The 11,257-nt window shown below is 28.2% G+C and overlaps 1 protein-coding gene across 2 annotated transcripts; it reads right to left on the bottom strand.

The window, feature by feature from the left end:
• Positions 1-7,420: 7,420 nt before the first annotated feature.
• Positions 7,421-8,819, bottom strand: LOC129913171 (glutathione S-transferase D1-like). 2 transcript variants are annotated; one of them, XM_055991719.1, is made up of 3 exons: positions 8,534-8,819; positions 8,051-8,230; positions 7,421-7,980 (listed from the first exon to the last, which is right to left on the bottom strand). In XM_055991719.1, the coding sequence occupies exons 2-3, from the start codon at positions 8,222-8,224 to the stop codon at positions 7,489-7,491; spliced, it is 666 nt and encodes a 221-aa protein (XP_055847694.1). In that variant the 5' UTR covers positions 8,225-8,230; positions 8,534-8,819; the 3' UTR covers positions 7,421-7,488. The 2 variants fall into 2 exon arrangements, with proteins under 2 accessions (XP_055847694.1, XP_055847695.1); XM_055991720.1 differs by having other exon boundaries at positions 8,051-8,211; positions 8,534-8,818.
• Between the last annotated feature and the right edge of the window lie 2,438 nt (positions 8,820-11,257).

The raw sequence follows: 11,257 nt of genomic DNA, 5'->3' as shown, positions 1-11,257 counted from the left end.
CATTGATTTCCACCCACAAAAAAGAGCAAACCATTTGCAATGTTACACTAAAACTAGTTTAAATGTATTCAAAGATAAATTAATCGACCTGAATAAGAATTTAATTGTCAAATGACCATTTTATATGGAAGTTGGTTGTGCAGAATTTTATTGTTACACGTACGATCTAAATAATATTCTAACAAAAAAAACCAATGAAAATATAGAGTGAGAACATTTTCAATGATTGATGGATGAGAATTTGGAGGGTGTCATCGAGTGTTGTGGTTTTTTGATGGTTGGCAGCTAGTGAATGAGCAAATTTTAAACCAAATTGAAATTAGTAACCACATTTTGTCTACCATTTGTTCGCAATTATAGTATTGTGAAATAGAATGACGTTTGCACGATGACATCTCATTTTTAATTCAAAGCTCACACAATTTTTTGTATGACAAATACATGTTTAAATTATTAAGTGGCCATTTTTATTTGGTGATTCGGAGACTTTTTTTTTATATTTGTGTGGGTTTTTTTTTTTGCGATAAAATGTCGTGCAAAAAAGAAATAAAAATTGATATTAGAATAAGTTTCTCCATGTTTTCATCCTCCTTCCTCAAAAAAACTATAAGACAAGTATACTTTTGTTTCTTGGAGAAACAAATCTGAAGCCTTACAAGCAGTGGCGTATCCAGAAAAAAATTTGGAGGGGGCTAGAAAATTTTTCAAACATTTATTAGAGGGGTACGAAAAATTTTTCTCTCTAATATATTCACCTTTGATCGAGAGTGAAGCTCTGTGCTGCGGTACTGAAAGTAATATAGTAGCATTTAACTGCTCTCGACGTCGACAGCTTCGTACTACTGTCTCCTGTTTTCAAAGTTCTTGTGTGACAAACACCATTTTCGATATAAACGCCCATGTTCCGCAATTCGACCGAAAGTGAATTGAAATCACTTTTAAATTTCACGTGAAATAAAATATCATATTCTTCATTAGGATCAATTTCAAAAACTTCGAAATTGCTTCGAACTGTCATAGCTGAAGGATCATCCTTTTTAATTTTGTTTCTGAAGTTAAATTATTACTGCTGGATGCCATTTTATCGGCAATTTTAATGGAAAAAAAGAAGAATTCAAAAGAAAAAATAAGGAGACACAAATAAGTTTTGATAATATTTTGTCCAAAAATTATAGATTCATTGAAAAAGGCACCAAATTTACAAACCGAAATAATGTGAATTGAATTCGATCAGAAAATTTAAATGAGTGAAAAATGCAGAAAGTGAAAGTCTAGAAACTAATTTTCCATTAAATTATTTTAGATGTTTAATTCGAAATATATATTTTTTCGTAATATGTTGCTTTTTTAATCCGAATTCGAAGTCCAAACTGGCATTTTCTGAAAGAAACCATTAGTTACATATGATGACCACTAAGATTTTGAGATATCAAATATTTCTAATTCCAATAGCTTTGAGAAGTATATAATTTTTGAAAAAAGTGTTTATTGAGATTGCATAAGAACTTTTGCAAAATTGAACGGTGATGTTATTCGACGTGCGTATTATACTATAAAGTGATCTGAAGAATTTCGAATTGGACTTAAATTCGAAAAAAACCACCCAACCCCCAGCTACAGCTAAGGCTCTTACTCAAACAAACACAAATAGCCGTTCAGAATTTGGAGGGGGCTCGAGCATCTGAGCTGCCTCTAAATCTATAAGATTTACGAACAAGTTTCAGTCAAGCATATATAATACAATGAAATTAGGTAAAAAATAACATGATCTGGAAGGCTTGGGGGGGGGGCTTGAGCCCCCTGAGCCCCCCCTCAATACGCCACTGCTTACAAGGCAGTTTATCGAATGGTTTATTACTAATAAGATATTTCTAAATAGAAAAATAGTATATAAAATTACAAAACACGTACAAATTTTGTTTAATGGTTTTCTTTATATATTTGACTTTTTAAATATAATGGGCATTGATATTTTACATTTTCCTTAATTAAGGTGCTTTTGTTCATGTAGGATTTACTAAAAAAATTAAGGTTTTCGAAATGTCTGCTTTTTTTGTCAATTAGTATAAAATTGAGTTAACATTAATGTAAAGGATATGTTTGGTGTCAATCGCTAGGTCATATTATGAAGAATAAATCCTCTAAATTTGAGCTCAATGCGACAAATAGTTTTAATTTTATACAAGTTCAAAAAAGGGTGATTTTTTAGAAACCACCCATATTTTTCAAAAATCATTTTTACAAAAATGGTACCTGATAGAATTTTTCTGAAACCAGATTTGGATTAAGGAAAGTCCAATCTTTCATAATATCAAAAAATTATTCGAAGGAGAAAAAAAAAGTTATATTTTGTAGACCAGTGTTCTTAGCAATAATTACTTGTATCTCCTACACCAAAAAAAAACCAGCTTTTAAAATTTCATTTTATTTTTGTTTCTGGATGACAAATTGAATATGTACACTTAAGATCACAGACGGACTACACGAATCATTAGTTTTTAAGACCTATTACAGAATTCACTTGCTCCTTGAAAAAATACCCTTCCATTACTCAAATTTTTTTTTATTGATTTCTGTCCCAGATTAACCGTGTTTATCTTCGTTATAGTTATCTTTTGAAAAAAGTCTAACAACCAGTTATTCTGCAAAAAATATCATACAAAATAAAACAAAAATATTCTCTAATATTTTAATTTTATTTCATCTAAAAAAGCATAAAATTTTATTTTCATGCATAAGAATGGGTGATTTGCAAAAATTCATGGAAAATGTTCTTAGAATAGAGCAACTCATAAAAAATATAATAATTTTTTATCTTAAAAAAAATTCCAGCAATGGACTCAAATAAAAACAAATTTTATTTTTTGCATTTATTTCCTATGTGTATACTTAACAATAAAAAACTTTGGGACTGCTCCAAATTGCTAAGTTATTTGCGAAACTATGATATAAGAACAAAAAAAAAACCGAAAACATTTTTTGTGGTTGTCGGTTTTGATAAGAGTTGACGTAATTAAAGTTAGCTATGGGATAAAATTTTGCATGTTGTTTTTATCTATACAAGCATAAGCAATACAATTATTATAAACAAAATAATTCTTTTTCTTGGAATTGCTACAAAATTAAATTGTTGGTAAAAAGATTATACAAATGTTTTTAATTTGAATTAGTTATTTATAAAGTGATTACAAATATGTGTTTTTTTACTATTCTTTTTTTTATTAAGCTAGATCTTGCCAACGATTTTTCCAACGATTAAATTTCTATTGGTCTTAGACAAATGCGCCGCTGCTCGTGCGCTTGTACGAACACCATTCGGCCTGAGGTCTAACTTTTTTTTAGTCTTTGAAGATATTTTATTCACTAGAGTTCATCAAATTGATTAAAATAAAAATCAATTTTGAATACTTTCTTACGTACACATATATTTACCAACCAAAGAACGTTTAACTAGTGTCTCATATATATTTGTCACTTATACACTATCAGTTTCCACTAATTGAATTCCGTGAAACAATGCATTTACTGAAGACATTTGTAATCAATTTTCACTTAATTTGACCTTTAATTGCACTTTCGCTATATGTTTTTCTATCATCTATTCTCTCAATGTGTAGATCTGTAGTTTTTATGAATGGCTAAAAAAAATTAATTATTGCTATCACAATTATTGATAGTCATTCATAACGCTTGTAATTTCCTTTAACACCTAATATTATGACAATTTCTTCAAAGAAAATACCGATCCGACAAATGATGTGACAACAAAAAATGTAAACAAATACCCGTCGTCTTCTGTGTCACAACACACGCCCTTGATAATGACTCTGTCATTTAATATTAGATCAGCAAGCGTTAGGAAAACCCCTATCTTTGTGATTCATATAAAGTTATAAAAATCAATCTGAATTGATCTACATACAATTCTAGTTTAATTGGAATGAGACTTGAATGAATCGGTCTTGGTCATGGTCAAAACTGACAAACCTCTTTCGTAGGAAAAGTTTTAACCACGTCACAAAAACAAGCAAAACAAGTAGGTACTAGCCATGACGGAACTGGTTTTGTAATCAAAGTAAGCTAAATAAATAAATATTCATATAATAAATTATGTTTATAATAAAACTGTCCCAAAGCAAAACTTTCAAGTAGTTTTAAGATTGTTTCTGTCAGATTTAAATGCAAATTGCTAGACAGCGCTACCACATTTCTTTGGCTACAAAAATTCAATTTATGATAAGGAAGAATTATGGAAGTAAGGAAAATGAAGAACATTAAATATTGAAAGGTACCTTTCAAACACTTTTGTTTTCATGTAGAAATCGAATTATCGAATTCCATTACATGTAACTATATTATTCGCAATTTAATTTTAAATTTTTTTAAAAGTATTATGAGAAGAAAACAATAACTAAGTTTCAGTAGGCTTGACTTTTCTTCAGATCTAGTCGAAGCTGATGCTCCAAAAATGTTCTAAACAAAAAAAAGAAATGCAATGCAAAGTGTGCGTTTTATATATATATTTTTTTTTTTTTTAATATTCATCGAACTTTTATAATTTAGATTTAGCCTTATTATTACGTTCAATTTTACCTATAGTTAAAATAGTAAATATGTATTATGCTGCCCATAATTTCGTAAAGGCCCTATCTACAAAATTTTCGATTTTGATTTTTTTGCATATTTGGAGTTAGGGCATTGTCTCTGATTTATCCTCATTTATTTTTTTAGCCTAGGTCTGCAAATACGTCAGAAAATTGAAAATGAACTTTTGATTTTTTTCATTTTTATATGAAATTTCCGATATTACATTTACTATTTCCCTCTATAACTCAGAACTAAGAAAAGTGTAGTTAGGGCCTTTACGAGATTATGGGCAGTATGGTCCGATAACACTTGTCGGCAACGAAAAAAGAGCTTGAACCAAACCATACTTTTCTATAGGATTTTCGTGTGCTAATTCCGAATCCGAAGTCAAAATTTCACTGGCACGTCACGTTTTCGAAATATTTGAATATTAACCCTCTGTAGGCACACCTCTTTTTTGCGAATTTGGTTTATACTTTTTCATATCTCTAGAACTTTTTTCGTTCTCACTATTTTATAGAGAATCATATATGAAATTGATGTAGAACTTTCCGAGGAATTCGAATATTGTATTCACAATTCCAAAAAAATGGAATTTCACCCTTATAAAGAAAATTTTTTGTGATCCCTTTTTATTTTTGTTATGCCAAATTCGCACCGTGTGCCGAAAGAGGATGAACAGGTAAAAAACGCATTTGTTTTGGTACTTTTGGCGTTGAATTTAATCACCGTTAATTGCAAAACTACTTATTCAATCTCCAAAAGCCATATTTTGTCCTTTTAAATACCTATAGTAATTTTTTTTTAATTATTTTTTTTTTTTTTTAATATTTGATATAGAAGTGTGTGATATCTCAAAATCTTGGTGGTTAAAGTAACATTAGGTTTTTTGAAGCAGATTTGAGGTAAATTACAGTTTTCGACTCTTGATTTGGATAAAAAATAAGCAAAATATTACGGAAAAATATAAATTTTAGATCAAACGTCAAAAAACTTTTCATTCAAAATTAGTTTTTGGTAGTTTATAGCGAAAATAGTGATGAGCATAGCCCAAAAACTAGACGTGTTGGAATAAATCCGTAAACAGTTTTGAATTCAGCACACTCAAATTAATTAAAATCACCTTACAGAGTTCTTGCTCCCGACTTTTTTTGGTTTTTTGCCGACCAGTGTAATTAACATTCTAAGAAATTCAAAGAAAGTACAAATTAAAAAGAGAATAATGGCATATACATACATATTTTGAATTTTTTTTTTTTTTATAAAGCAGAAAATTTTTTATTTGTAATAATAATAACATTTTTTTAATGAAAAATATTTTTGGTTACAAAAACTACTTCTTTTCCATTTTAAGGCATTTTTTTTTTATTTTTTCTTACAATACAGCAAGAAATTTAAAAAAAATATCAAAAGTTGTTTTTTTTTTAATTACGAATACACCTTTCTAAATGATTTTAGGTTTTTTGTATAAAAAAAGAATTTTTGTTAATTAAAAAAAAAAAAACTTTTTATACAAAAAGAAAATAAAAAATTGAAAAAAATAAAATAATAATAATAAAATTAAAGATTCTGGTTAAGTTTTGAAAAAAAAAAAAAAAATTAAATTAATCGAATGTAAGAAAATTCAATCTAAAATTTTTTTTTAACAACTTTTTTTTTAAATTTTCTTACATTTTACACTTAAAAATAATAAGAAATATCTGTCTGCAAATTTGGCTTAGTCTTTGATAAAATAAACGACTTTAAGCAAAACCAACGGCAACGTTCTCCGAATATTTTGAGAAAAACTAAAAACCCAGTTTTATTAAAAATACTACATAACTACTAGTATGTACTGGCGTACTATTATGTACTCCAAATTTAATCGTAATCTTTAGAGCCGTTTTCGAGAAAATTACAATACCTCAAAAACGTTATGTGGAAGATTCATATGTGTTAAAAAGCGAGATTTAAAAAAAAATAAAAAACCGATCTTGGGAATTAAGTAAAAATCATCTGTACCTACCAAGTTTCAAGAATATCCATCCATCCATTTAGGCTCTAGCTCGATGTACAGATCGACGCACAGACCCACGGACGGCATGACGAAAACAACTATTTGTATGTTCTCCATGTTAATGTTGGTTTTAAAAAATGGTATTCCAATTTTGAAGATATATTATAATTTGAAAGTTATTAGTTCACAAGATCACTAAAAGGCTTCATACAAAATTTACTTTGAAACCGATTAAAAATAAAAGCTTTTTATCATTTTGGTCATGTAGAAAGTACCGTTAGTTTTGATCCTAAAAACAAATTTCACACAAAAGACAATACCCTAAACAACCAAGTTTGAACTAAATAGCTAAAGTTGTTTGGACTGTGACAATGAACTAATTTTCAGTTTTGAAAATTTTGTCCAATTAGTTCTATTCCAACATATTTATTGCTGGAAAGATGAAGGTACCAAGTGACATTTTCAAACATTTAAATTGTCAGGAATTAAAATTTTCTTTTCTTCATACAAAAATTCTCTGTAACAACTGAACTTACTTTAAGCTAAAAAAAAAAATAAAAAGTATAAATAGAGGTAAATAAGAAAAGGTACAATTTATAAAATGTTTGCTCTTTAAACTTTTTTGCCAAAAGATTGCAACAAAAAGTAGGTTCAACTCTACTTTTCGCACACTGAAAACCTTCCTTTATAAAGCTTATACAAATAAATCGCACACGAGTAATTTTTTTAATTGTAATATTTTTGGCAGTTTTATTTTATTTATTTTACGTAACGAAATTTACAAATCTATGTAATACTTATAGCATCTTGTTATTATTTTTCTTTTTTTCTTAGTAAAAAAAAAAAAAAATCAACACATCAAGTTCATTCACAACATTAAACAGTAGGTACACAATTTAACGAATCTATTCAAAGAATTTTTTGAAATGCTCAATTCCTGATTCATTGATTTCGATTCCGGGTGTGACAGTCTTGCAATGTTTGTACCACCTGGCAACATTTGGATACTTGTTGATATCGAATTTGGCAGCTTCATAGGTGGAAACAGTGGCAACCAATGCAATATCGGCCAAAGTAAAACTATCACCAACAGCATATTTTTGACCCTCGAGGAATGTATTAAAGAAACTAAAAGCATCTTCCATTTTCTGGAATTTCATAGGATCTGCAGGTGCTTTGGCGAAAATTTGTGGGAAGTAGTAATCAGCGAATCGTTGGTAAAGTGTTCCCATATCAAAGTACAAACGTTGATGGACGACAGCACGCTTTTTGGTGCATTTTGGTAACAAGGAATCACATTTTCCATATTTCTCTACTAGATAGACCATGATAGCGCGAGATTCCCAGAGAGTAAATCCATTATCCACCAATGTAGGAATTGTGTGTTGTGGGTTGATCTAAAGAAGAAAAACACAAAATTGTTATCCAAAGTCCAAAAACCAGATTTTAAAAAATATCAATAATTACCTTGAGGTATTCTGGCTTTAAATGTTCACCAGCCATTAGATTCAATCCTTTAAGATTTAGCTCAACACCGACAGCCTTGGCAGTCATGAGAGCTGCACGGCATGGAGAGGATCCGGGCATGTAGTAGAAATCCATGTTTGTTGGTTTGGGTTTAAGAAAATCTAAGAGAAACATAATACACTTAGAACAAAATTAAGTTATAATTTTGATTTATAATTTCAAAATTCTCAAATTAAATAAACTGTATACCAGTGTATTCTATGTTTGTGTTTTTCAAGCGAAAATTTAAAATTATCATCCAGAAGATATTGTATCTTTTTTATAAATAGAATGTATTCACTTTATTTTATTTTTTTTTTTTGAGGTTATTCAGTGGTTATTTTTTTATTTTTTCACTTTTAAAAACAATTATTTCCAAAAACAAATTTCTGATTTTGAATAAGTTAAGTTTTTTGAATTTTTTAGCTCAGATTCAGCACTTACCTAAAAGAATTGGAATTTAATAATTCAGCTACGAAGAGTCAACTTCAACTAATGCCGATCCAAACTTGTTTTTGCTTTATAAATGAAAGTTCGAGGCCTTTGCCAACGATAATAATGATTCAAAAAATGCGTGACGATGGAACGTAAATGGAACCAATAGGTCACAAAAGCTATAAGGGGGATTTTGATGACGAGTAGGAGAATGGGAGATTCCGATGACGAGACTTGCCGGTTGGTGAATATAGCATAATAATCTGTTGGTTGTGGTTGCTGCCATATGTGTTTATTGATAAACGGGAGGAAGTTAAGAAGAAATGTATAAGAGAGTTTGCCGTTAGAATGTTTATTTATTTTTTTTTTTTTGTAATGAATTTAATTTTCAATGTTTTGTTTTTAACTCATTGCCTTATTTTCCATTAAATTGTGTTTTTTTTTTTCTTGCGTATATGGCAAATTTATTTTTGAATACAAAAAATGACTTCATCAAGATTCTTAGAATCTACACATAAATGATTATAAATGTTTTACTTCTACACTAGAAATTTTTTTGTTAAGCTAATGGGTGCAAATGTTTTTTAAGTATTAAAGTGGAATGGATCTTATAAAATAAAAGTATTGTATTTTAGCAATCTTCAAAAAAATTGTCTTTAAAAAGACTTTAAAAAGACTTTCAAATGCATTAAAAATGGAATTGCAAATTTGTTAAATAAAATGCATGACTGTCGCACATACTTGCTCCTGTTGATGAAATTTTCTGTTCAATATTTGAATATTTAGATGTTAAAATAATTTTTTTTTTATTTTAGTTCTAAGGTACATAAAATAGGCATTTAAAAAAAAAATTGTTACACTCATAAAAAGTTTGCTTTTGGGATAAGAACCAAGGACAAAAAAAGTCTATTAAAAAAAGTCGGGTGGAAGGGACAAGAGAGAGGGGGTGAAGGCCAAAAATATACTGAAAAAAATTGTTTGTCGAATATCATCATAATGACACATGTTTTCAAGGTATTTTTTGATGCTGAATCTAATGACATAAAAATAAAGTCAATACGAATGCTATAAGAAAAGTTATTGCCGATTAAAAACAAGGTTCTTGTTTTTTGACTTCAACAGGTAAAATATAACAGAAACATATGTGAAAAACATGCTACACTGACAAAATTCGGGATGAAGTTTTTAGATAAAGCATTGACAAGGGATTCATAAAGTTTTAAAAAATATTTTTGGTGAAGGGGTGTTTTTTTTTTGATGAGTTGAGTTATGTGTGAGAAAGGTATCATAACAGCTGACCTAAATTTTAATAATTTTTAAAACTTGGTGAAAAAGTTTTGTTTGTAATAAGAATCTATAAAGTGTACAAAATTATTTTGAGTGAAAGGGTGTTTTTTTTTTTATTGAAAAAATGATGAAATTCGGAAATATGACCACAAAAAACGGGAAAAAATTGTTACGCAGATGAAAATTGGTAAAAATATTTCATTTATAACAGAAACCAAGAATCTAAGCAGTCTATAGAAATATTTTAGGTTAAAGGGTGTTTTTTTTTTGGGAAATAGGGAAAATCCGCGATAAGTTCGATAAAATCAAAGGAACGAAATTTACGAAATTTATTAAAAATGTTGTCTTTCCCATGGGAATTATGAATAAAGTGAAACTATAAATTTTTTCATGTGAAAGGGTGTTTTTTTTAGGTGTAGAGAAAATATGGGTTTATTTAGAAAAGTGTGAAATACTAGAGTAATACTAGTGGTACCCTAGTGAAATTCAGGAATTATGTTACTTTTGAGATAACAAACAAGAATCTACAGTGTCTATAAAAATATCATGGTTCAAAGGGTGTTTTTTTTTTAGTGAAAACAAAAATGATGGGTCACCCTAATGAAATTTGGTGAAAACATTGAAATTGGGATAGAAATCAAGAATAAAGAGTTTTCATAAAAAAAATTTAGGTGAAAGGGTGTTCGAAGAGACAGTAATATCTGTTATTACAGTAAAATCTGTAATTGGTCCCAAAAAGCCAATGATTCGTGTAGAACGTTTAAGAACTTAAGTATAAACGTTTAAATTGTCATCAAAACCAAAAATAAAATGAATCATTGGCTTTTTGGGACAGATTTTACTGTCTCTTCGAAAAAACACCCTTTCATCTAATTTTTTTTTTTTTCTGAAAACTCTGTACTATTTTACCTGTACTAGAAATAAAATAATCTTTTTTTTTTATAACAACTTTAAATTGCAGCATTCAGATATTTATAAAAATAATGAATTTTATAAGGAAAGTAGTAAAACTAAGTTAACTTTAAAAAATAAAAGAAAATAAAGTATAATATAATACCTTGTATAATTAATTGCGAATAAAAAAAAAAAAAATTAAAAAATTGAGTCGATTTAAAAAAAAAAAAATAATTTTTCTTATGAACATATAGTTTTAAACAATTTTGTTGAAAAAACAAAAAAAAAAACAAAAATTGAGTTTAAATTTTTAAGGATTTATTTTTTAAATTTTTTAAAAACGCATAATTCATTCTTAAAAGAACAAAAAAAAACAAACATCTGAAATTAGTTAGGGCTTAAAAAAAGGATGCAATACGATTTCTTTTATTAAGGTGAATTAAAAAAAAAAAATTGTTCAAAATCGTTAGGGCCGATTTAAACAAAACAACTATGTTTTTATACCATCTGTCTACATATTTATCTACTGAAAAAAAGTTGGTACCCCATTAT

Source organism: Episyrphus balteatus, chromosome 3 (genome assembly GCF_945859705.1).
Source record: "Episyrphus balteatus chromosome 3, idEpiBalt1.1, whole genome shotgun sequence".
Taxonomy (NCBI): domain Eukaryota; kingdom Metazoa; phylum Arthropoda; class Insecta; order Diptera; family Syrphidae; genus Episyrphus; species Episyrphus balteatus.
This window is presented reverse-complemented; position numbering and strand designations above follow the sequence as displayed.